At 48.3% G+C, this 27472-nt stretch overlaps 1 protein-coding gene across 2 annotated transcripts in view; it reads right to left on the minus strand.

The window, feature by feature from the left end:
• The window catches only part of LOC137342031 (RNA-binding protein Musashi homolog 1-like), a 181202-nt gene that overhangs the window by 143547 nt on the left and 10183 nt on the right, over positions 1–27472 (minus strand). For both annotated transcript variants that reach the window (XM_068005639.1, XM_068005638.1), the window contains one exon: positions 23127–23168. In XM_068005639.1, coding sequence (XP_067861740.1) covers positions 23127–23168 — 42 coding nt within the window. The remainder of the gene's footprint in view (positions 1–23126; positions 23169–27472) is intronic.

Consider the following 27472-nt stretch of genomic DNA (forward strand, 5'->3'; position numbering starts at 1 on the left):
TGGGCACCACAGCTTAGGAAGAATATATTGCCCTTGGAGGGGGTGCAGTGCAGATTTATCAGAATGATACTGGAACTAGCACACTCACCTCAGAATCAAAAGGTTATCGTACAAGGACAGGTTGCATAGACTAGGCTTGCATTCCCTCGAGTATAGAAGATTAAGGGGCAATCTAATTGAGGTGTTTAAGATGATTAAAGGATTTGATAGAGTAGACAGAGAGAAACTATTTCCTCTGGTGGGAGAGTCCAGAACAAGGGGGCATAACCTTAAAATTAGAGCTAGGCCGTTCAGGGGTGATGTCAGAAAGCACTTCTTTACACAGGGTAGTGGAAATCTGGAACTCCCTCCCCCAAAAAGTAATTGAGGCTGGGAATCAATTGAAAATTTCAAATCAGATAGATAGATTTTTTGATAGGTAAGGGTATTAAGGGTTATGGAACCAAGGTGGGTAAATGGAGTTAAGATACAGATTAGCCATGATCTAATTGAATGGCGAAACAGGCTCGAGAGGCTGAATGGCCTACTCCTGTTCCTATGTTCATTCCTACGATCGCATGGGCAAACCATGGGCCCAGATAGACATCCTGCCAATCCACGTTGGTGCTCCGACAAATTGTCCTACACCAAACAACATCACGCTCAACTCCAAACCACCAACATACCAATAGTAGCAAAACATCTGGAGCTTCCAATTCACAACTAACAAAAATGTACCATCAAGTTAAACCTTGCCCAGATAGCAGTATATTAGAGGGTCAAGGACCTAATGGCTCATTTACAATGTCCCTCTCTCCCCATAGCACACTCACCTCAGAATCAAAAGGGCGTGGGTTCAAGTCCCACTCCAGAGACTTGAGCACATAAACTAGGCTGACATCAATGCAGTACTGAGGGAACTTTGCATTGTCGGAGGTGCCATCTTTCAGTTGAGACGTTAAACCAAACGAAGACCCCATCTGCCCTCTCAGGCGGACGTAAAGGATCCCATGGCTCTATTCGAAGAGCAGAGGCGTTCTCCCTGATGTTCTGGCCAACATTTATCCCTCAGCAAACATCACTAAAAACAGATTATCTGATCATTTATCTCAATGCTGTTTGTGGAACCTTGCTGTGCACAAATTGGCTGCTGCATTTCCTACCTTACAAGTGACTACACTTGAAAAATACTTCATTGGCTGTAAAGCACTTTGGAATGTCTTGAGGTTGAGAAAAGCACTATATAAATACAAGTCTTTCTTTCTTTTCTTTCATAATACACGATTATTGCAATAAACACATCACTGAAGCAATTTACTTATTATTTGGCTCTTTTCTCTCATTGGAGACACAGAATTAAAGACACAACTTTTGTACTATATCTATTGCACGGTCAGTCTATTTGGACAGCCCAACAGTGTGGGAAACAGTGAAACAAAGCTGAGTGGAGGATGATGAGAAAGGAATGATTAATGGAATGCCACTGTTTATTTTACCTTGCTTCCCATGGCAACCAGTAATGAGCTCAGCACGTCCATAAAGGTTAAGGATGGTGGAAGCACCATTAATCTCCCATTCAATCCTCTTGGATGTGGCTAGACAATGAATTCTCCAAATGATTCAGGCTCCCTTCCCCCCCACCCCTCTCTATTTTTCTGCTCCCAAAACCACCATTTTTCTCCTACTGTAGCCTACTGTCAATGTGGAAGCTCAGTCCCTTACCTCTGCCCATGTCTGAGGTGCCCCCTTCAATAGGCCGTGATCTCCTTGACAAATTGCAACGCCAAAGTTGCCCCAGGCACGGCTAGCAAGGCCTCAGAGGTTGCTAGGCACCCATTATTTTTCTAAGTTTATAAGGTTTTGGCAGTCCGTTCTCGAGGCTCCCACTTCAGCTGTTAAGTAAAATAAACTGAATGACCGGCAAATATAATTTTAATATATACACTCCAGATTCTGTGTGAATGTGGGAGGTTCCAAGGAAACCAAATGGAAGAAACTAGCCTTCCCCTTTCTTCGTCTCTCCACCATCCCGTCATTCCCTGGTTTTCAGTCTGTTGCCAGCAAAGAGGATGCCATGATGGATGTCCCACATGTGCTGTAAATAGTCACAGATGTCACTGAGCCAGATTAAGCCATTATGGCTTTTTATTTGAAACAGCCAACTACAAATGGATACACGAGCACCACAAACACATCACCCAAAACGCACATCAAACACAAACACAGCACCCCAATCATCTACATTTACTGAATCCCACCTTGTCACCAGCACACACACACATAATGTAAAACTGACCATCAATGTTAGCACTGGTCAGCGGCCATTGTTTACATGGAGATTTTAATCATGTCCTTATCCTCCATGTTCAATAATTCTCCCCCCACCCCCCTCCCCCAACTCTGATCCCATTTCCCCCCACTTTTCCTGATTGAACAGACACTTTGAGGTACAATTCGACCCTCTTGCTGCCCCGGCTAATTTGGCAGAGAACGGGGTTGGAACCTACAACCTCCCTTCTCCGTACTGCCTGATTCCACACCACACAGTGCATTTACCTACTTTCACTTGGATTACCCTCAGTAATGACTCGTTACTGCAAACTGATCTCACGTTTAGCTTTGCTACCGAGTGCAGTGAAACACACTGTCTCTGCAAATAAATCAGCCCAGTAAGGATTAATGGATACAACCCCACAGGAAAGCACAATTGCTGCAATCATACAATGAGGCTGTCAAGGTGGTTTTACACTGAAGAGCTGCTGACAGCAGGCACACAGGTTATCCCCCACTCCGCCCACCACTGTCCATAGCGCTAATATAAAAAGGACCTGACCTCCAAAGACCTAACGCATCAAAGCCCACATTTACGTGGGCCCTGTGACACTGCATTCAGTTTAAGCTAAAAGCAATGAGCCAGATTCCCTCCCTTTTAGTAACAGGAAACTGCTGTCCTCCAGGCTTGATTTGGAGGAGTGGTAGGAAATAAAGTAAATCAGCAAAAACAGCGCACGGAGGTCTCATGTCTCTGTTTGAGTGTTGCTCCCCTATGAGAGGTATTATTATAAAGTAAAGGTGTCAGACTAGGCTCGGTGGGAGCACCCTCGTCCTTGAATCAGAAGGTCATGGGTTTAAGTCCTACTCCAGAGATTTGAGCACATAATCTAGGCTCTACACAGAGAGGGAGGGAGCGAGAGACAGACAGACAGACAGACAGACAGACAGAGAGAGAGGGGGAGCGAGAGACAGACAGACAGAGAGAGGGGGAGCGAGAGACAGACAGACAGAGAGGGGGAGCGAGAGACAGACAGACAGAGAGGGAGAGGGAGCGAGAGACAGACAGACAGAGAGGGAGAGGGAGCGAGAGACAGACAGACAGAGAGAGAGAGGGAGCGAGAGACAGACAGACAGAGAGAGAGAGGGAGCGAGAGACAGACAGACAGAGAGAGAGAGGGAGCGAGAGACAGACAGACAGAGAGAGAGAGGGAGCGAGAGACAGACAGACAGAGAGAGAGAGGGAGCGAGAGACAGACAGACAGAGAGAGGGAGCGAGAGACAGACAGACAGAGAGAGGGAGCGAGAGACAGACAGACAGAGAGAGGGAGCGAGAGACAGACAGACAGAGAGAGGGAGCGAGAGACAGACAGACAGAGAGAGGGAGCGAGAGACAGACAGACAGAGAGAGGGAGCGAGAGACAGACAGACAGAGAGAGGGAGCGAGAGACAGACAGACAGAGAGAGGGAGCGAGAGACAGACAGACAGAGAGAGGGAGCGAGAGACAGACAGACAGAGAGAGGGAGCGAGAGACAGACAGACAGAGAGAGGGAGCGAGAGACAGACAGACAGAGAGAGGGAGCGAGAGACAGACAGACAGAGAGAGGGAGCGAGAGACAGACAGACAGAGAGAGGGAGCGAGAGACAGACAGACAGAGAGAGGGAGCGAGAGACAGACAGACAGAGAGAGGGAGCGAGAGACAGACAGACAGAGAGAGGGAGCGAGAGACAGACAGACAGAGAGAGGGAGCGAGAGACAGACAGACAGAGAGAGGGAGCGAGAGACAGACAGACAGAGAGAGGGAGCGAGAGACAGACAGACAGAGAGAGGGAGCGAGAGACAGACAGACAGAGAGAGGGAGCGAGAGACAGACAGACAGAGAGAGGGAGCGAGAGACAGACAGACAGAGAGAGGGAGCGAGAGACAGACAGACAGAGAGAGGGAGCGAGAGACAGACAGACAGAGAGAGGGAGCGAGAGACAGACAGACAGAGAGAGGGAGCGAGAGACAGACAGACAGAGAGAGGGAGCGAGAGACAGACAGACAGAGAGAGGGAGCGAGAGACAGACAGACAGAGAGAGGGAGCGAGAGACAGACAGACAGAGAGAGGGAGCGAGAGACAGACAGACAGAGAGAGGGAGCGAGAGACAGACAGACAGAGAGAGGGAGCGAGAGACAGACAGACAGAGAGAGGGAGCGAGAGACAGACAGACAGAGAGAGGGAGCGAGAGACAGACAGACAGAGAGAGGGAGCGAGAGACAGACAGACAGAGAGAGGGAGCGAGAGACAGACAGACAGAGAGAGGGAGCGAGAGACAGACAGACAGAGAGAGGGAGCGAGAGACAGACAGACAGAGAGAGGGAGCGAGAGACAGACAGACAGAGAGAGGGAGCGAGAGACAGACAGACAGAGAGAGGGAGCGAGAGACAGACAGACAGAGAGAGGGAGCGAGAGACAGACAGACAGAGAGAGGGAGCGAGAGACAGACAGACAGAGAGAGGGAGCGAGAGACAGACAGACAGAGAGAGGGAGCGAGAGACAGACAGACAGAGAGAGGGAGCGAGAGACAGACAGACAGAGAGAGGAGGGAGCGAGAGACAGACAGACAGAGAGAGGGAGGGAGCGAGAGACAGACAGACAGAGAGAGGGAGGGAGCGAGAGACAGACAGACAGAGAGAGGGAGGGAGCGAGAGACAGACAGACAGAGAGAGGGAGGGAGCGAGAGACAGACAGACAGAGAGAGGGAGGGAGCGAGAGACAGACAGACAGAGAGAGGGAGGGAGCGAGAGACAGACAGACAGAGAGAGGGAGGGAGCGAGAGACAGACAGACAGAGAGAGGGAGGGAGCGAGAGACAGACAGACAGAGAGAGGGAGGGAGCGAGAGACAGACAGACAGAGAGAGGGAGGGAGCGAGAGACAGACAGACAGAGAGAGGGAGGGAGCGAGAGACAGACAGACAGAGAGAGGGAGGGAGCGAGAGACAGACAGACAGAGAGAGGGAGGGAGCGAGAGACAGACAGACAGAGAGAGGGAGGGAGCGAGAGACAGACAGACAGAGAGAGGGAGGGAGCGAGAGACAGACAGACAGAGAGAGGGAGGGAGCGAGAGACAGACAGACAGAGAGAGGGAGGGAGCGAGAGACAGACAGACAGAGAGAGGGAGGGAGCGAGAGACAGACAGACAGAGAGAGGGAGGGAGCGAGAGACAGACAGACAGAGAGAGGGAGGGAGCGAGAGACAGACAGACAGAGAGAGGGAGGGAGCGAGAGACAGACAGACAGAGAGAGGGAGGGAGCGAGAGACAGACAGACAGAGAGAGGGAGGGAGCGAGAGACAGACAGACAGAGAGAGGGAGGGAGCGAGAGACAGACAGACAGAGAGAGGGAGGGAGCGAGAGACAGACAGACAGAGAGAGGGAGGGAGCGAGAGACAGACAGACAGAGAGAGGGAGGGAGCGAGAGACAGACAGACAGAGAGAGGGAGGGAGCGAGAGACAGACAGACAGAGAGAGGGAGGGAGCGAGAGACAGACAGACAGAGAGAGGGAGGGAGCGAGAGACAGACAGACAGAGAGAGGGAGGGAGCGAGAGACAGACAGACAGAGAGAGGGAGGGAGCGAGAGACAGACAGACAGAGAGAGGGAGGGAGCGAGAGACAGACAGACAGAGAGAGGGAGGGAGCGAGAGACAGACAGACAGAGAGAGGGAGGGAGCGAGAGACAGACAGACAGAGAGAGGGAGGGAGCGAGAGACAGACAGACAGAGAGAGGGAGGGAGCGAGAGACAGACAGACAGAGAGAGGGAGGGAGCGAGAGACAGACAGACAGAGAGAGGGAGGGAGCGAGAGACAGACAGACAGAGAGAGGGAGGGAGCGAGAGACAGACAGACAGAGAGAGGGAGGGAGCGAGAGACAGACAGACAGAGAGAGGGAGGGAGCGAGAGACAGACAGACAGAGAGAGGGAGGGAGCGAGAGACAGACAGACAGAGAGAGGGAGGGAGCGAGAGACAGACAGACAGAGAGAGGGAGGGAGCGAGAGACAGACAGACAGAGAGAGGGAGGGAGCGAGAGACAGACAGACAGAGAGAGGGAGGGAGCGAGAGACAGACAGACAGAGAGAGGGAGGGAGCGAGAGACAGACAGACAGAGAGAGGGAGGGAGCGAGAGACAGACAGACAGAGAGAGGGAGGGAGCGAGAGACAGACAGACAGAGAGAGGGAGGGAGCGAGAGACAGACAGACAGAGAGAGGGAGGGAGCGAGAGACAGACAGACAGAGAGAGGGAGGGAGCGAGAGACAGACAGACAGAGAGAGGGAGGGAGCGAGAGACAGACAGACAGAGAGAGGGAGGGAGCGAGAGACAGACAGACAGAGAGAGGGAGCGAGAGACAGACAGACAGAGAGAGGGAGCGAGAGACAGACAGACAGAGAGAGGGAGCGAGAGACAGACAGACAGAGAGAGGGAGCGAGAGACAGACAGACAGAGAGAGGGAGCGAGAGACAGACAGACAGAGAGAGGGAGCGAGAGACAGACAGACAGAGAGAGGGAGCGAGAGACAGACAGACAGAGAGAGGGAGCGAGAGACAGACAGACAGAGAGAGGGAGCGAGAGACAGACAGACAGAGAGAGGGAGCGAGAGACAGACAGACAGAGAGAGGGAGCGAGAGACAGACAGACAGAGAGAGGGAGCGAGAGACAGACAGACAGAGAGAGGGAGCGAGAGACAGACAGACAGAGAGAGGGAGCGAGAGACAGACAGACAGAGAGAGGGAGCGAGAGACAGACAGACAGAGAGAGGGAGCGAGAGACAGACAGACAGAGAGAGGGAGCGAGAGACAGACAGAGAGAGGGAGCGAGAGACAGACAGAGAGAGGGAGCGAGAGACAGACAGAGAGGGAGCGAGAGACAGACAGAGAGGGAGCGAGAGACAGACAGAGAGGGAGCGAGAGACAGACAGAGAGGGAGCGAGAGACAGACAGAGAGGGAGCGAGAGACAGACAGAGAGGGAGCGAGAGACAGACAGAGAGGGAGCGAGAGACAGACAGAGAGGGAGCGAGAGACAGACAGAGAGGGAGCGAGAGACAGACAGAGAGGGAGCGAGAGACAGACAGAGAGGGAGCGAGAGACAGACAGAGAGGGAGCGAGAGACAGACAGAGAGGGAGCGAGAGACAGACAGAGAGGGAGCGAGAGACAGACAGAGAGGGAGCGAGAGACAGACAGAGAGGGAGCGAGAGACAGACAGAGAGGGAGCGAGAGACAGACAGAGAGGGAGCGAGAGACAGACAGAGAGGGAGCGAGAGACAGACAGAGAGGGAGCGAGTGACAGACAGAGAGGGAGCGAGTGACAGACAGAGAGGGAGAGAGAGACAGACAGAGAGGGAGAGAGAGACAGACAGACAGAGAGGGAGAGAGAGACAGACAGACAGAGAGGGAGAGAGAGACAGACAGACAGAGAGGGAGAGACAGACAGACAGACAGAGAGGGAGAGACAGACAGACAGACAGAGAGGGAGAGACAGACAGACAGAGAGGGAGAGACAGACAGACAGAGAGGGAGAGACAGACAGACAGTTTTTTTTCCCCATTCTAATTTGAATTCTTTAAAATGATAGCAAGTTGAATTTTGAAAGCAAAGGGGCGAATTTTAACCCACCCCCCCCCCAAATCACGGACGGGTGGGACAGTGGGTTTAAAATTGTTAAAGGGGAAACCTGAGACAACCCGCCGCGAATGCGCCTACTTCCCTTTTAACTGGGGCGGGTTGGGGGGGCGGTTGGTAATTATAATATGTTAATGGGGCTGCTTGCCTCAGATATTGGCAGATATTTGGATTTAACCCCTCCAGCACGGGTTTCCTGGGGCTCGGGAAACCCGGTAGCTAAAGGGAGATGAAAACTGCTGGATCCAGCAGGTAAGTGCTTTTCCAGCACTGCTTGTGGGCCAGGAGGAGCAGGAGTGCTTTCCCCCAGCCCCCCAAGCTAACCTGCCACGATCTACCTCTCCTCTCCACCCCTCCATCCCATCCCCCCCCAATCCCGGCACCTGTGATCCGATCTCCCACCATCCCTCCAAATCGCTCTGATTTCATCCCCCCACTCCCAAAATCACTCCAACCGATCAATCTCATTCTCTCTCTCTCTCTCTCTCTCTCTTTCCTCGCTCCACCCCCCAAAGCAAACTGATCGCCCCCACACCCCAGCAAACTGATCGCCCCCACACCCCAGCAAACTGATCGCCCCCACACCCCAGCAAACTGATCGCCCCCACACCCCAGCAAACTGATCGCCCCCACACCCCAGCAAACTGATCGCCCCCACACCCCAGCAAACTGATCGCCCCCACACCCCAGCAAACTGATCGCCGCCACCCCTCCCCGTGCGATCCAGCAGCCAGCCTCTGAATCTGGCCAGTGAGTAGAAGAATTCTAATGAGGTCCTGCCGTTAAATTCAGCAGAAGCTCCGCCTTTCCTGTATTTCCGGGTTTCCCAGCTGCTGACAATCACCCTCCCCTCCCACCCCGTAAATATCAGGCCAAAGTCTCTAAGGGCAAACAGGTGAAGGTAAGGTAGGGAAAGGGGGAGAAAGAGGGGAACTGGTTGAGGGGGCCTTTGGCTCTTTGTCACCATCTTGGGATGGGGGTTGAAGGGAGGGTTAATGGAGAGAGGAGTGACAGTAAAGCATGGGTGAAGAGAGGATAAAGTGGTTGAGTGGGTAATTCAAAGGGGAAGGGGTAGTGATGGTAATTGGAGTGTGGTTGGAAGGAGAATGGGTAGTGGAAAGTTGAAGGGGTAGTGGACACAACAGCAGCAATGGGGTGGGGGAAAGCACGAGGGATCGGGATAGGGAATGGGACGGGGGCCGCTGAGGGCCACATTTTCACCACAACCCCCACCTCAAATGAGGCCTACAGCCGTTATGAAGCCTGAGCCGGAGAGGCTCAAAGTTTCCTTGTGGGTCCTGGAGGAGCACTCCTACCTCTGGGTTCTATTTACGTCATAGGACCCTGATGTTTGCATATTTATACGGCCCTCGTCTGCCTGGAACGCAGGCCTCCGATGAGGCCCAAAACACGCGAGCAAGGCAGTACCATCATACCCAGAGTTCTCTTCGGGCACAGGAGGTTAAAACCGGCCCTTTAGAATGGAAATTCTGTATGTAACAATGTGGCTGCATGTTCTGGAATGAGTTTCTATCAACTGACCATGGACACCTCCACAGGCAACCTACTAGAGTACCCTAAAGTTTTACTGTTAAAAAAAGGGAAGTTAATGTGGAGTACCTGGAAACTCACCAATTTGGGATATGCTGTTTTCCAGTCTCCCTCTTTTGATTTGCTGTCTATAATTAAACTACTTCAAAATGGGAGAAACTAAAGAGCAAGAGAGTGAACGAGCGCACAGGCACATACACTATCCCAAAAGTGGTATCTCCTTGGTACGGTTTCCCAGGCACCTCATCTGCACATCGAGTAAGTGGGCAAGGCGACCGACTGGCAGTTTATCTGAGCCATGCAGACCAGGTGGATCCCATACTAATCATCAAGGTTCACATCTGGGCAAGATACGGGAGGGTAATGTTAAATTATACCTCAGCCAGGTGCCAACACCTTGAGGTGAGGAGGGCAGAAAATTAGACATCAATATATTTGCATTTTAAAAAATGCACCTTCAGTACAAACAAGAAGTGATGCAGTGCGCTGAGAATAACTGCAACAAAGAATTGCAGATACAGTGAGAGAAGAAGTTATCAAAATTGAAGATCAAAGTTTGGGGAGGGGGGGGAAAAGAAGAAAAAAAAGAGAGAAATGAACACTTTAGCATTACTCACAGGCTGGTGATTTGCTTTGTTTTCTATTTAAAAGCTCAGCCAAACAGTAACTTGCCCTGGGGCTAGTTGGCAAGTGGAATTTTCCATCCCTAGACATAGGTCGAGGATCCCAATTCTAAATCAGCACTCAGATGGTCTTAAATTGGAGTGTCTCATTCAGAGTGAGAGTAGGATGCCAGCTTACACAGCTGAGCTCTGAATAGAACTGCGCTCCACAACATCAAAGGAAATAGAAGAACGCAGTAATCCTTATTTATGAATTCCAGATTCCAATTTCCGTTCTCGTCTTTCAAGTTGCCTCAAACAATAGTTGCCTTGGTCCAAGCAAAGCACAGCCTCACTCTTGTCTGAAGCAAAAGCAGATCTGCATATCCATTAAAAGTCTGCACAGCACCATCCTCAGCAGGCCAGACATTCCCTTCCATCAGCAAGACTTTGGGCCTCTCTCCGCTTGCAAAACCTGCGGACTCTCCCAAAACTGCTGCCCTTAACCAATGGCGCTGCGATCAACGTGTAACCAGCAGGTATAGCTGGTCTTCCCGGCTCACCTGTACTCTCCGAACTAAAGGTGGAATGCTCCATCATGCAGTCAAACAACTTGCATTTATGTAGTGCCTTTAACGTAATAAAACATCCCAAGGCACTTCACAGGAACGGAATCAGACAAAATTTGACACCGAGCCACATAAGGAGATATTAGGACAGGTGACCAAAAGCCTGGTCAAAGAGGTAGGTTTTAAGGACATCTTAAAGGAGGCAGAGAGGCGGAGAGGTTTAGGGAGGGAATTCCAGAGCTTAGGACCCAGGCAGCTGAAAGCACGGCCACCAATGGTGGGGCAATTAAAATCGGGGATGCGCAAGAGGCCAGAATTGGAGAAGCGCAGAGACCTTATAAGGCTGGAGGAGGTTACAGAGGTAGGGAGGGGCAAAGCCATGGATGGATTTGAAAACAAGGCTGCGAATTTTAAAATAGAGGCATCGCCGGACAGTCACAAAGTGACTGAAACCCAACTAACAGATACATGGAAGCCGACCAGGCTTTGAAAAGATTGAACCCAAAGAGTTAGGAAAGGGTGGGAGCTCTGCAGTTACTACAAAAATCTGTCTGACCGAAAATTGGGAGGAGGAAAAAAAAAAGAGATTTATGGGAAGTTCATGCATGTGGAATTTGGGAGCCAGGTCGCACAAGCACAGGGAAGAAGGGGCAATGGCACGATGGGAGGGGACCATCATATGGGGTTAGGTGAAGTAGGGTGGGAGGAGGTTTGTGTGGAGCATAAACACTGGCATGGACCAGTTGGGCCAAATGACCTGTTTCTGTGCTGTACTTTCTACGTAATTCTATTTAAGTGAGCTCAATCCCATCTCCACCGACATCCACATAGGTACTTTCCAACTTTGAATAACAGTGGGACACTACCCCCCTCCCACCACCAGCTGACTCCCCCCTCTCTATCCCAGGGTGGTCAAGCCAACTGAAGGCCTGGCTGAGTTCAGATACGCAACACAGACCAAGATCAAACCTTTGACCTTTCTGCTCTGTATGCAGCTCATCACCAGGTGTCAACCACCATCGTGATCTAAACCTCGAGCCATAGCAGCATGAAGGGAGAAACTTAAACCCTTGCACCAGCACAATCCTATATATAGGACTGAGCCATGAACACTCTGTGCGCTATTAGCTTACAGGTTGACAGTGTCGTCATCAGGATTTCAGTAAAATGCAACGGCAATCAAGAATGATTTTCATACATTAGGTCCAACTGAACTGTGAAAAACACTCAATTTGTACAATTTCAAGATTGTGTCCTTCCAAACATGGGTAGTTGTCTGCAGAGAGTACAATAAGCTACATAATACTAGGATGAAGCAATGGTGATCACAGGTCTATGACTGGGTGTAGTCGGGGCACATTGAGATGGTGAATTAAAAGCATCCCACTTGAAGGACACAGGCACAATATTAAAGTGCATTAGCTTAAGTGACTTTTCCTACAGTGAAGAAATACAGTGACAACACTGGGTTTAGAAACATCCACAATACCATCAGCGGTATTACATCTGGCCGTTGACCAAATTATCTATATTACCAAACTGTGACCACCATAGAACATTCTCCTAGGAACCTAATGTAGGTGGTGGATAATATTTTGTGTACCTCTGCAGTTTAAAATAAAAACAGGATTCATCTCTCTCCCTTTCCTTGGCAAACTTGCAATCCCTCCTAGATTTCACCCTGCTTCACACCAAACTAATTCAGTCTGGGATTTGAACTGTCAGACAGACTGCACCCATCAAAGCTGAGCTCCAAAGTGAAACAGTCAGATGACACTCACTGGGCTCACCCATGAAAAATGATCACCGAAAAGAACATAGGAAATAGGAGCAGTAGGCCTTACGGCCCCTCGAGCCTGCTCAGTCATTCAACCAGATCACGGCTGATCTTCGACCGCAACTCACTTTCCTGCCCGATCCCCACATCCATAAGACCATAAGAGATAGGAGCAGAAGTAGGCCATTCGGCCCCTCTAGCCTGCTCCGCCATTCAATGAGATCATGACTGATCTGATTTTTACCTCAACTCCACTTTCCTGCCCTTTCCCCATATCCTTTGATTCCCTTGCTGATCAAAAATTTGTCCAACTCAGCCTTGAATGTATTCAATGACTCGGCCTCCACAGCTTTTTGGGGTAAAGAATTCCAAAGATTCACAACCCTCTGGGAGAAGAAATTCCTCCTCATTTCCGTCTTAAACGGGCGACCCCGTATTCTGAGACTATGCCCCCTAGTTTTAGATTCCCCCATGAGGGTTAACATCCTCTCTGCATCTACCCTATCGAGTCCCCTCAGAATCTTGTATGTTTCAATAAGATCTCCTCTCATTCTTCTAAACTCCAATGAGTATGGACCCAACCTCTTCAATCTTTCCTCATAAGACAACCCTTCCATACCCGGAATCAACCTAGTGAACCTTCTCTGAACTGTCTCCAATGCAAGTATGTCCTTAAATAAGGGCACCAGAACTGTACGCAGTACTCCAGGTGTGGTCTCACCAGCACCCTGTAGAGTTGTAGCATGACTTCCCTGCTTTTATACTCCATCCCTCTAGAAATAAAGGCCAATATTCCATTTGGTTCCGGATTACCTGCTGCACCTGTATGTTGACTTTTTGTGTTTCATGTACGAGGACACCCAGATCCCTCTGTACCACAGCATTTTGTAGTATTTCTACATTCAAATAATATTTTGCTTTTTTATTTTTCCTCCCAAAGTCATTGACTTCACATTTTCCCACGTTATATTCCATCTGTCAAATTTTTGCCCATTCGCTTAACCTGTCAATATCCCTTTGCAGACACTTTGTGTCCTCATTGCAAATTGCTTTTCCACCTATCTTTGTATCATCAGCAAATTTGGCCACAAGACACTCTGTTCCTTCATCCAAGTCATTGATATATATTGTAAATAGTTGAGGCCCCAGCACTGAGCCCTGCGGCACCCCACTAGTTACAGATTGCCATTTTGAAAATGACCCTTTTATCCCGACTCTTTGTTTTCTGTTAGCCAATCCTCTATCCATGCCAGTATATTACCCCCAACACCATGAGCTCTTATCTTGTGCAGTAATCTTTTATGTGGCACCTTATCGAATGCCTTTTGGAAATCCAAATATACTGCATCCATTGGTTCCTCTTTATCCACCCTGCCCGTTACTTCCTCAAAGAACCCTAATAAATTTGTCAGACATCATTTCCCCTTCATAAAACCATGATGACTCTCCTTGATTGTATTATGAGTCTCCAAGTGTCCCGCTACTACTTACTTAATAATGGATTCTAGCATTTTCCCAATGACAGATGTTAGGCTAACTGGTCTATAGTTACCTGCTTTCTGTCTCGCTCCCTTCTTGAATAGGGGTGTTATGTTTGCGGTTTTCCAATCCGCTGGGACCTTTCCAGAATCTAGTGAATTCTAGAAGGTTACAACCAATGCATCCACTATCTCTGTGGCCACTTCCTTTAAGACCCTTGGATGCAAGCCATCAGGACCAGGGGACTTGTCAGCCTTTTAGACCCATTAGTTTACCTAGTACTTTTTCTCTAGTGATAGTGATTGTTTTTAGTTCCTCCCTCCCCTTTGCCCCTTGATTTTCTACTATTATTGGTATGATATTAGTGTCTTCTACTGTGACGACAGATACAAAATATCTGTTCAATTCCTCTGCCATTTCCTTGTTTTCCATTATTATTTCCCCAGTCTCATCCTCTAAGGGACCAATGTTTACTTTAGCTACCCTCTTCCTTTTTATATACTTGTAGAAGCTTTTACTGTCAGTTTTTATATTTCTTGCTATTTACTCTCATCATTTATTTTCTCCCTCTTTATTTTTTTTTAAGTCATCCTTTGATGGTTTTTAAAGTTTTCCCAATCTTCGGGCTTACCAGTAATCTTTGCCAAGTTGTATGCTTTTTCTTTTAACCTGATACCATCCTTGACTTCCTTAGTTAGCCATGGTTGGTTCACCATTTTGTGGAGTCTTTCCTCTTCACAGGGATATATTTTTGTTGCGAGTCATAAAATATCTTCTTAAATGTTTGCCACTGCTTATCCACCATCTAATCTGTTTATCCAGTCCACTTTAGCCAATTCCGCCCTCATTCCTTTATAATTACCCTTATTTAAGTTTAATACAGTAGTTTCAGACCCAAGATCCTCGCTCTCAAACTGGATGTGAAATTCTATCATGTTATGATCACTGCTTCCCAAGGGATCCTTTACTTTGAGATCATTAATTAATCCTGTTTCATTACCCATTACCAGATCCATAATGGCCTGTTCCCTGGTTGGTTCCCCGACATATTGGTCTAAGAAACAGTCCCTAATACACTCTATGAACTCCTCCTCAGGGCTATTTTTGCCAATTTGAATTGCCCAACCCATGTGAAAATTAAAATCGCCCATGATTATTGCATTACTTTTTTTTTTACAAGCCCCCCTTATTTCCTGATTTATATTTTGCCCTACAGTGTAGCTACTGTTAGGGGGCCTATATACTACTCCCACCAGTGATTTCTTTCCCTTGCTATTTCTTACCTCCACTCAAATTGATTCGACATCTTGACCTTTTGAGCCAACATCATTTCTCACTATTATACCAATTTCATCCTTTATTAACAGAGCTACCCACCACCTTTATCTTTTTTCCTATCCTTCCAAAATGTTAAATAACCCTGAATATTTAGCTCCCAATCTTGGTCACCTTGCAACCACGTCTCTGTAATGGCCATTTGTTTCTATTTGTGCCGTCAATTCATCTATCTTATTACGAATGCTACGCGCATTCAGATAAAGAACCTTTAATTTTGTCTTTTTACCATTCTTTCCTACCCCGGCCCCATTTGCTAGTGCACTCTTATGTTTGTACGCTCTGTCCCTTCCTGACACACTCTGTTTATCATTATCCCCATCACTTTCCTGTACTACTTCCTTGTCTTTTCTCTATCAATCTAAACTTTGCCCCACCTGAGCCCTTCCCCCCCCCCCCCCCCCCCCCACTCTATTTAATTTAAAGCCTTCTCTACCACCCTAGTTATTCGGTTTGCCAGAACACTGGTCCCAACAGGGTTCAGGTGAAGCCCATCCCAACGGAACAGCTCCCTCTTTCCCCAGTACTAGTGTCAGTGCCCCGTGAATCGAAACCCACTTCTCCCACACCAATCTTTGAGCCACGCATTCATCTCTCTGATCTTATGGTCTTATATTCCTTCACAGACTGTGTCCTCCTCACAGCCTACTTTCCCACCTAGCTTTGTATGCAAGGTACCGGAGGGTGTCCTCTGCCTGCAGAACTCTACCCAATGAGTCAGCACCCGTGGAAAGGAGGAGCAAGATTAAAGGCATGGAAATTCCATAGGGTTCTCCCAATGTCCTGCCATTAATTTGCAGGAGACCTGGTGGAATCTGCAGAGAAATGGCGGATATGGCCATTTTCAGCTGTTTATACAGTTCCTTTGGGTTCTGCCAATCTCCCAAAGTTACAGCAGGATATTGAGGGAGCCAAAGAGTGCAAGTGTCCGCAGATCCAACCTGAAAGAGAAAACTCTGTTGATAAGGTGGCAGCGGCTCGATGGGCGCTTTGGAGAACGCCAAGAGAGACAAAGAGGGTAGCTGCGGGCTTATTCAAGGGGCTGCCAGGAGAGTAAGAAGGCAGAGAAGTAGTGATGGGTTGAGGTAGGGATTGGGGGTGGTCAGAGCACAAGAGGCAAGAAATGAAAAGGTAGCGATGGTGGGGTTACAGGATGGAGAGGAGACAGGAGATAAGGACCCCAAGAGGAAAAAAAAAGGGAGATAGAGCAATGGGCTTGGGTCCGAAGTGCCACCAAAATGCACAGAGGGAATTCAGGGTACATAGGCATGGCAGAGATGACAAGAGATATGTCCTGGTTGTAACAGAGGCCAAGGAGGTGACGACATAAAAGAGTCCAAAATTAAAACCTCAGACCCTGTGGTGGGCTGAAGTCAACTCGTTGTCATCTTGGATTCAGCTTGAGCCTCCACGAACCAGGGTGCAGGTTTGGAATCAGTTGTAGAGAGGGAGTAGAACCAGGAGTCATTCCAAGAGCAAGGCATTAGTGAGCACGTATTAAGTGGAGGTTGTACATTGGAATGAGAGGGCAGAGGAGCAGGTGTGAACCAGCAGAGGGTCGAGTGGAAGGGCATAGGGGCCTCAAGTGTTAAGCGGTGCGCACCAGTGAACCAGCAGAGGAGCATAGGAGTGGTGGGGGTGAAATCCATGGACCAAGAACAGTGAAGACAGGTGAGGCAAGGGAGGGTGAAGGGTACATCCACAGGATCAGTGCTAATGAGGGAACGCATTCAAAGAATAGCTGTAGGGAGGCGAGGAGCACGCACAAGTCAGGAGCAGCAGCAGCAGCTTGAGGTGCCGGTCTAACCCAGTCTTGCAAAAGGTGATGGAGGAGTTCTGAAGGACAAGTGGAGGGGAGCAGAGAAAAGCACAGCCGAGTCAACAGCCACAGTAAGCAAGCAGACAGTAGCAATACAGATATCACTGAGCGTAACGGGAGCAGGATGGGAATCAGCAGAAATGGATCTCAGCTAAGCCAGCGTAGAGCGAAAAGACCTGGCGCTGGTACTGAAACCGAACCCATAGGAGCAGGCAAAATGGGACAATTAACAATTGAGCCATCAGGAATTTGGGAGCCTTTTAAAAGTGTTCCACACAGATGCTGGGCTCAGCCAAGTGACTGACATGTCCAGGTCTTCTGTGCTTCCTTTGACAGTTGAGGCCGCCATCAATTTATTACAGAAAAGTTGACAGGTATACAATGTGTTTTGGCACACAGAAGCGCCAAGTTAAACTGAATAGCTGGTTATGTTGGTAAACAGAGCCTTTGGTGGGTGTTCAAAAGTGTGGTACACTGGCACAAAATAAGTTTTATTTTAAGCACTTAAGATGTCACTTTAAATTTGCCTTTCATGGCACAAAATTTATAAGAAAAACACCAGAGACTTGAGCACAAAATCTAGGCTGACACTCCAGTGCAGTACCGAGCAAGTGCTGCACTGTCAGAGGTGCTGTTTTTCGGATGAGACGTTAAACAGAGGCCCCGCCTGCCCCTACAGGTGGACGTAAAAGATCTCACAACACTATTTCAAAGAAGAGCAGGGAGTCCTCCGCAGTGTCCTGGCCAGTATTTATCCCTCAGCCAACATCACTACAACAGATTATCTAGTGATTATCTCATTATTATTTGTGGAATCTTGCTGTGCGCAAATTAGCTGCCACGTTTCCAGCATTGCAACATGGACTACACTTCAAAAGTACTTCATTGGTTGTCAAGTGCTTTGTGACATCCTGAGGTCGTGAAAGGCACTATATAAATCTAAGTCTTTCTTTCAATCCTCCCTCTCACTCAGTAATTCAACAGTCACCCCTCTCCTCCCATACTATTTTTGATTACCACAGGTCAATCTGGTCTGTGACAATCTCAATGAAAATGACCACGGCCTGGATATTTTTTTTAGAAAAGGTTTGGGGGGGGGGGGGGGTGCAGAAAATCAGCCTACCAGGAGACATGGTCCAGTGGTGCACTAATCACTAATATTGCATGGCAATCCACTCAATGTGATGAATCCACCCCCTTGAGCACAGGTTTAATTTGGTGTCCAGGAAGGTGTTTAAAAGCTATTTCAACGCCAATCAGGTTGAATCGCTAGATGATAAATTCCCTAATCTCAGCGCACCGTAGGATGGGAGAGGTAAGGGGAATAAGGTCAGGCACTACACCGAATGAAAAAAATCCAAGGAGTCTGTCGCTTCAGGCTGTCCCCACATACTTCCTACCAGCCCTTGGACAATGTGTGGCACAGGCACACACGAATCAAAAAAAAAAAGGTCCTGTGCACAGACAGAGTGCTTACTGGCAACAGAGCTACATTCTACTAACTGAACACATCATTCACTCAAATTCTGCAACTGTTCTCTTTGATACAAAACCCAGCACAAAGCCTTTGTTTGCTTATCCAAAGTTTGGGTTAAGTCATTACTTTAACAAGGCTGCTCGTAGTCCCCTCGGTAAAATTACTGTCCCTGGTCTGTGCAGAGATGGTTAATCACTGCTGGGGCAACTCCACAACCAGCCTCAGTGGCCTAGGACCAGGGGAGGAAAAAAAAAATCCTTCTGGCTCCTGAGGACTAAATATTGGGCCCTGCTGGAAGGGCACCAGTTGATGTTCGGATGAGGGCAGAATCAAGCTGGGCTGTTGTGTCAAATAGCCTGCTGTCGCTCACACACAAACCGCAGCCATATGGGTGAGGTACCTGAGGGAAACCAGTGTCCATGGGACTGTACCGCAAGGGAAACATTCATTCAAGTCCATCGCCAGTTCTACACATGGTGCATTGGAGCAGAGCTGCAGCCTATGACGATCACCAACTGGTACTGCTGCAGTACCCGCGCCACGATACGATATGCCTATAGGCCATTGTTATAATTAGTGCCACTCATATCATGCCACCATCATGGGATTGGGAGAATCCCCACGGAATTTCAGGGCCCCAACACTCAACAGCACAAGATCTGCAGGCTGACCTCAATGTGGTCATTCACTGCAGTGCACCTCACCGTTACATTACTCCAGGCATAACCAGGGACCTTCCTTAGCAGCGATGCTCAGTACTATAATTAAGTGGAGCATTTACTCATGGAGCTGCCGAGGGGGAGGGAGGCACATCCCAATTTCCCTCCCCCATCTTTTTCTCACCAACTGTCTTCCCTCATTTCCTGAAAACATTGACGATTGTCAACTTGGCCACTCTCAGCTTTAGTCAGAAGGTTATGGGTTTATGCCCCACTCCAGAGACTTGAGCACAATCTAGGCTGACACTTCAGTGCAGTAGAGGGACCTCGGCATAAAAGATCCCATGGCACTATCCGAAGAAGAGCAGGGGAGTTTCACCTGGTGTCCCGGCCAACATCACCAAAAGAAAAAAAATTATCTGGTCATCTCACTGCTGTTTGTGTTTCCTAGCTGTGTGCAAATCGGCCACTGTGTTTGCCTACATAACAATGACAACATTTCAAACGTGTGAAGCGCTTTGGGAAGTCCCGAGGATGTGAAAGGTGCTTTATAAATGCAAGTTCTTTCCAGGACCCCCCACCCCAAGATGGGGAAGGCCACAAGGCACCGACCGACACCTCAATCAAGTAGCCACTCAACAGGCAGTGAGCAGTGGACATCAGAGCAGAGGCCCAATCCTGTTCTCACCCAAAACCCAGACATGCACATTTCCAAGCAGGAGTCGCTGGGCAGCGATCCGTGGGAATCCTAACTCACTTTAGACTCTCTAACCCAGGGATGCTGCGGTGAACTGTAGCAGCACCCCGACCACTGACGCAGCTGAAGGCACGACCGCCAACGGTGGGGCAATGGGAATCAGGAATGCACAAGAGGCCGGAATTGGAGACTGGGCATCAAATCTGGCACTTTCTTGGTCTGTACAGCGTAGCTTCTCACTGAATAAGCTTACCAAGTTATTGCAGGAGTTTCTATCCTACATCACCAAGCAGCAGTTATTATGGCAAAATCTTCAGAAAATGGATAATTAGGGTTATCAATAATGAGAAGACTGCAAAAGCAACAGTGGCTGAAGAAATAGGTACATAGATCAGTCATGCCACGGTCACCACTGGTCTAGCACAATGAGTTGTGATTTGGAATGCACTGCCAGAAACAGTGGTGAAAGCAGATTCAATAGTAACTTTCAAGAGGCAATTGGATACATACACTTGAAAAGAAAAAAAATTGAGGGGCTATGGGGAAAGAGCAGGGGAGTGGGACTAATTGATAGCTCTTTCAAAGAGCCGGCACAGGCACGATGGGCCGAATGGCCTCCTTCTGTGCTGTATGATTCGATCATAGTGGCCCAGATAGTGAATGAAGTTTAGAAGTGGAGCAAAATGGCAGGTACAGCATCTGCTACAAGGGTGTCATACGCTGATGGTCTCTCAGTGGAATTGATGGACCTGGTCGTTGCAGAGACTTCCACCTGAATAAAAACTCCGACATACTGAAGATGCCCTTTCGTTACCGAGTGCGCAGCAAGCTCTCAGTAGCAAGCTCTTGGCATTCAGCAATGCAGCTCTGGAAGCTGAGCCACTGCTTTAATATGGACGACATTTCGCAAGGAACTGGTGAGCGACTTCATAAAACTCTTATCAGCAATTAACCAACAGCACATTAAAGCAGAGCAAACAAACTCAAATGTAATTCAATTGAAAACAAAATGGGAAAATGTAATTACACAAAGCCCTCTCAAAGCCAACTAGGTCTGATGGCAAACAGTGCCAAGCAGTTTTACAATGAAATACCACAGTGCCAGCCCACTCGTAACACAATGCCAGGGGGTCTTTTAAAACCGACATCAAATTTCCACAACCTCAGACATCTTGTAAGTTGCCCAAATTAGAGTGTACAAAAAACGTCAAGGGTGAAAAAAAGCCCATTCATCCAATCGAAGCTCATTCCCCACTCACTGACTTTTGCCGTCTATCATCCAGCTGCATTTTGTCTTGTCCGTTGACTTCAATGGAAATAAAAAAAAATAAAAATCGGGAGAGATGTAAAATAGGCTGCCGACTCGCGATCACCCATTTTACAAAAAGTCAAGATCTACCGCCACGTCTCTACACCACCCAGCAGATTATTTCAAATGTTTATCATCCCTTGAACAACAAACGTTTTTTTCTATTTGTGGTCCCCAAATGTCTCATGGGCTTCCTCCGGCCTCATCTCCTGATCTCCCATTGGGCACCAGCGAACCCGCCTCCCCCACCACCCCAGGAAAACCGTCGCATCGAGACTCTGGAGTTTCCTGGTCGACCCGTGGCCGACAGCACGTCCCCTCCCATTTCGCCATCACGGAAATTTGATGAACATTTACCAAAGTCAGGCCGGGGAAGGGAGAATAGTTACTGTGGAAGGGCAATAACTGCTGGTATTAGACAGCTTGATTGAATTACAATGTTCTGCCGCTCTGGTGGTGAAGTGCAGAGAGAATAGAATGTATATAATCTATCTGTACTAGTTTCTCCTCAAGGTGCTGACTCATGCAGAGCAACAGTTCCACGAGCACTGGCAGCCCTCCAGCACCTTACTCAAGTGGCACTCTTCCTGCGCTGCCCAGACACCGAGGCCGGGGTATTCCTCCGGAAAATCGCCAGCCCGCGATTTTCCTCTCTATTAAAAGGAATAGTACGTGGGGGGCAGGAGAGCAATGGGGGTGGCATGCACAGCGGGAATCCCCAGCCTCAAATGTCCAGGGGTTATTTGGTCACAGAGGCATCACATCTGATTCTGTGCCCACCTGGCATCCGGTGATGTGAAGCTCCCACCAGGGCTCGCTGGATAGCAACCAGAAGCGGAAGCCATGGCCGACATCTCCCTCGTCCCCCCGTGCCCCCCCCCCCCCCCCGCCAACCCCCACAGAGCCAGGGGCTCCAGGGCAGATTGAGCACCCTCACATGAGAACAAGTAACAACACAAACCAGAAAATTTGGACCCTTTCTGGTCAGATGGGCGCAAAGCCTCACCATGCAGTACATTCGCCCACTGAAACAGCTGAAATGTAAGTGAAACAGTGGTTTTGAAAAAGTACCATTTCAAACAAAGCTGCCATCAAAAGACCAGGAACAGAAACTTCACCCCGGCTTATAGTGGTCACATGGGCTCAATTAATCATCGTGTTACTGACCTGCTAATCTACATCGATTCTTTCCCTTTGGCGTGGAGCCCAATCTTACACTAACCCCACCTTCTGTCATTTTATTACTGAGGACGTTATTAACCTATTTCGGCACCAGGGAAAGCATTTATCAATTGTGTGTCAAATCACGCTGCCTCTTTGATCATCTTGGGAATGATGACCCAGGTTTGGCGAAACATTCAACTCGGAGAAAGGAAAAGTAGTCACGCTGGATTTCTTTTATTGTTCGATTGGCTGGATACAGCTCAGGGTGGGTCATCACTACTCCAGTGGTTCTCTTGATGAAAGCATTGGGCTGCTCAGAAAATAAAGGCCCTGGGTTCCATCTTGGTTGAGGTAGTTGATCTCAGCCGGGGTGTAGGCCAGTGTCCTGGGGCTGCGGCAAATCGCCCAGGGTGCCAGCTCAGCACCCAGCAAGCCCCACAGACGTCGGATGTGATGCCTCCCACTGTGGCACAGCCTCTCGACACTCACTCTGCAGACTGCAACTTGAGGGTGGCGATAGGATCGTGCCCCAGAACAGTCAGCACCTTCAGGAAGAGGAGAAGAAAAATAGAGGCGGCGGGCAGGGGGTGGGGGATATACGGACTTACAACCATGTTACACCCTTGTACTTTGCAGGTATTGTGTCAATGCAGCCTATTGGCAGCTTGGGAAAACTGGGGCGTGTGGAAACCAGATTGTCGCTCACAGACAATCGCTTTGTTCCAGTCTCTAAACAAGATCACCAGAAAAAACAAGCCAGCGCTCACAAGACTCTTACCTTTGGCTGTGCTCTGCGTGGAAAAGCCACTTTAGGATCGATCTGTTTTGGAAGAAAACATGACAGAAAATTAAATGTCCAGTTTGAGGGAACAAAGTTGCTGTAAGAATAATTCTGCAAAACAAGAGGCTGCCCAGAAAAATAGCAATGTCCATTGTTATATGAAAAATAAGATGAAATCATAACTGTATTAAAAGTTATTCCGAACTAATTCCTGGCTAATCTAAACCGACATCAGCTTAATGTGGAGTCCACTGAAATGTAAAATACAGAGAGAAGCTGATTTCTCTCCACCCTCCCCAAAAAGTGGTTTCACAAATGTTGGGCACCCTCTGGTAGCTCACCCAAATGGTCATTCATGTATGAGCATTAACAGCGAGAATGGAGAGGTTATTATTGGAGGGGGAGGAGGGCATCACAGTACAGCCCATTTCTGTCATCACCCCCTTTCTAGCAGGGGTCATTGGATAGCAATCAGCTGTGGGAACCCTGGATGATTTTCCCTCCATAACCATTGGCCTTGGAGCCCCTTGGAACCCTACCTCCGCATACTTCTGACCCGCTCAGCTAACTCAGAGTGGAGTTCACACTCGGGCCCTTCCTTGAGCTGTAGAGTGCAGCTACTCAATGATCCATGGAGGGTGGGTGAATGGGAAAAGACCATGACCTCAATTTCTGGAATTATAACATAGAATCACAGAAGTTTACAACACGGGGGCGATTCAGCCAATCATGTCTGTGGCAGCTCTGATAGGTCTCTGCTTCAAGCACTTCCTGGGGCAAAATTATTCACTATTTTAAAGTTAACTGTCCTCCTTTGCTCTCATTCTTATAAAGACACACACTCCGTTCCCTAGTGTGAAGCGTATATAGGCTCCCACTGCTGCTACTGTTAGTGAATGCTGGTAAACGCACAAGAATAGCTGGGATTGATTGGATGAGACCAGGAACAAAACATGCGAGCAATGACTAGCACAAGCCAGTGTCCACCCACCACCTCCTTCAATCCATGCAGAGAGTCAGCTAGAGAACTGCGATGGGCCAATCGGCCTTCGTGAAACAGATATATTGATCCATCTGAAAAGTGAGCCCCCCACAATGGTTATGTCCCAACCAGTCTCCATTCTTCAATTAGCTCTCTGTCACAAATCACACGCATGTAGGGGGATCCTCATTCTTATATTTGTAGTCCCACAAACATTGTTCTTACAGCCATAGCTCTGCACCCTGTAGCGATGCTCTCGCTTATAAACATCCATTTACACACAGTAGATACACAATTACCCTATAGCCACTACTAACTTGGGCCTCTTGCCAATCCCCCACTCCCTTTGCCCTACCTTTAATGGTCAAGCTTTCAACCATCTAGGCCCCAAGCTCAGGAATGCCCTCCCTAAACCTCTCCTCCTTTAAGGCCCTCCTTAAAAGCTACCTCTTTGTCCAAGCTTTTCGTCATCCCTCCTAATATCATCATCTTCTTTGGCTCTATATCACTATTTGTCTGATTACGCTCCTGCGAAGGGCCTTGGGACATTTTCCTACATTAAAGGCGCTATATCAATGCAAGTTGTAGTATAATTTGCTAGAGTATTGTTTCTTGGTGAGGGTTGGAATCGGAGTGTGCTCTGGGTGAGACAGCAGCCCACAGTGCCAATGCACGGTGCCACCAAGCAGGGATCGTCCCGAGAAGCTACCTCCTGCACCAAATGGCCTCTCGACCTCAGATACATTGCTGTGAGAGGCACCAAATTTTTGGGGGGGTGGTGGGGGGGGGGTGGTGGAGGAGATCAGATAAAGAGCTGTCACTGGGTCACCATCCCACCTCTCCAGTGTCATCAGCTCAGAGCAACACTGGCAAAATAGGTTAGCCAACCACAGGGAGCAGGCCTCGAGACAACCAGGCAAAAGGGCTGAGGATTGGAGAAGGAAAGTAATTTAAAATCAGGGATTCCGAACTAGACAAAGAAAATGTGTAGTTTGATTTATTTAGTCAATGCAAGTAAGTGGCCATGATAATACATTGTGCATTATATGGTACAACACCACAAGCTGCACTCTGGGCTCAACCTCAGCCAACGACACAGGAGATCCACTAGTATTTTTAAAAAGCCCAGTGGCCTATGTGATGTGATCCTGACCTATATTAACCGGAAGCAATCCTTGGCCTTTGCCCAGTTAGCTGAGGGGCATGTACAGAATTTTACCTTTCCCCAACAAGACTCTTGCATCAAGTGAGGAAGGACAAGAGTTACAGTAGGAATATTTATATACTCCCCACCCCCAACAAAAAAGGTACATATCATGGATTCTCTGAATTATTTTTTCCATAAAACAACCTACCCACTTTTAAAAAAAAATCTATATCCACAACCAACATATTTCCAGCAGCACGGGGCAATAGTTGCTGGACAGCCTATTTATTAAACTTGTTCTGGTACCAAAGAGAATGACTTGATGAACATTTAATTCAAAAAAGTAGCCTGTCAAACACTTTGGATATACATCAGTTCACAGAAAACAGCATCTTGTGATGTTCCCACAAGTCAATCCTCTTCACCAGGACATTCAGTGCGAACACTGGGCTCAACCTGCCCTCTGTCAAAAATCGCAGAGACACCTCCTCACGCAGCCTGGTCCCTGCATTCCTAGAGTCTCCCATCAGGAATTTCTTACTTAGAAGCAAGAAATTCCTGACAACACGCAGGTTTTAAAAGGTCAGTATTTGATGGGGATGTTAGAAACATCCGCTTTCAGCTTTGTCTCTAGTGATCGGGAACATAAACCTAGATGACTATTTTCCCATGGCTGGGCCACACAGGCCAAAAGGTTCCAGATTTCGACCCCCCAGTCTGTGTTGAGTTAGCGGATCTCAGTTGGCATCAAGGAACGGGATTATGCCGTCCAGCCCCTCGAGCCTGTTCAGTCATTCAATTAGATCACGGGTTAACTCATTTACCCGCCTTAGCTCCATATTGGCTAAGTGACAGGAAACAGAGAGTAGCGGTGAATGGTTGTTTTTCGGGCTGGAGGGAGGTATACAGTGGTTTTCCCCTGGGGTCGGTACTAGGACCAGTGCTTTTTTTTTTATATATATTAATGGGTGTACAGGGCACAATTTCAAAATTTGCAGATGACACAAAGCTTGGAAGTGTAGTGAACAGGAGGATAGTAATAGACTTCAAGAGGACACAGTCAAGCTGGTGGAATGGGTGGACACGTGGCAGATGAAATTTAACGCAGAAAAATGTGAAGCGATACATTTTGATAGGATGAACCAGGGGAGGAAATATAAACTGAAGGGTACAATTCTAAAAGGGGTGCAGGAACAGAGAGATTTGGGGGTACATGTGCACATGTGCACAAATCATTGAAGGTGGCAGGGCAGGTTGAGAAAGTGGTTAAAAAAGCATATGGGATCCTGGGCTTTATAAATAGAGGCATAGAGTACAAAAGTATGGAAGTTATGATGAACCTTTATCAAACATTGGTTCGGCCACAGCTGGAGTATTGTGTCCAGTTCTGGGCACCGCACTTTAGGAAGGATGTGAAGACCTTAGAGAGGGTGCAGAAAAGATTTACTCTCATGGTTCCAGGGATGAGGTACTTCAATTATGTGGAGAAGAGACTGGAGTTGTTCACCTTACAGCAGAGAAGGTTGAGAGGGGATTTGATAGAGATATTCAAAATCATGAAAGGTCTAAGCAGAGTAGATAGAGAGAAACTGTTCCCATTGCCAGAAGGGTCAACAACCAAGAGGTCATAGATTTAAGGTGATTGGCAAAAGAACTAAAGGCGACATGAGGAAAAACTTTTTTTTTAAAAAACACAGCGAGTGATTATGATCTGGAATGCAATGCCTGAGAGGGTGGTGGAGGCAGATTCAATCATGGCTTTCAAAAGAGAAAAAAATTCCAGACCTAAGGGAAAGGGCAGGGAAGTGGGACTAGCTGGGTTGCTCTTGGAGAGCCAGCACAGACTCGATGGGCCGAATGGCCTCCTTCCATGCTGTAACCATTCTATCATATCACTTGATACCCTTACCTAACAAAAATCTGCCAATATCAGTCTTGAAACCTTCAACTGTCCCAGCATCCACAGCCTTTTTGGTGTTGGGGGGGTGGGGGGGTGGTGGGAGTGTTACAGATTTCCACTACCCTGTATGTGTAGAAGTGCTTCCTGATTTCGCTCCTAAAGGGCCTGGCTCTAATTTTAAGATTATGCCCCCTGGGTTAGGGAGATGAAACGTCAGCCAGTGTTTCTGTCGCTGCTCGCTATCTGGCGACCGCTGCACGTGGACAGGATAGGGCTCGTCCAGCACTCTCTGCTTGGGCTTGCACGGGAAGTGA

Source organism: Heptranchias perlo, chromosome 25, assembly GCF_035084215.1.
Source record: "Heptranchias perlo isolate sHepPer1 chromosome 25, sHepPer1.hap1, whole genome shotgun sequence".
Classification (NCBI taxonomy): domain Eukaryota; kingdom Metazoa; phylum Chordata; class Chondrichthyes; order Hexanchiformes; family Hexanchidae; genus Heptranchias; species Heptranchias perlo.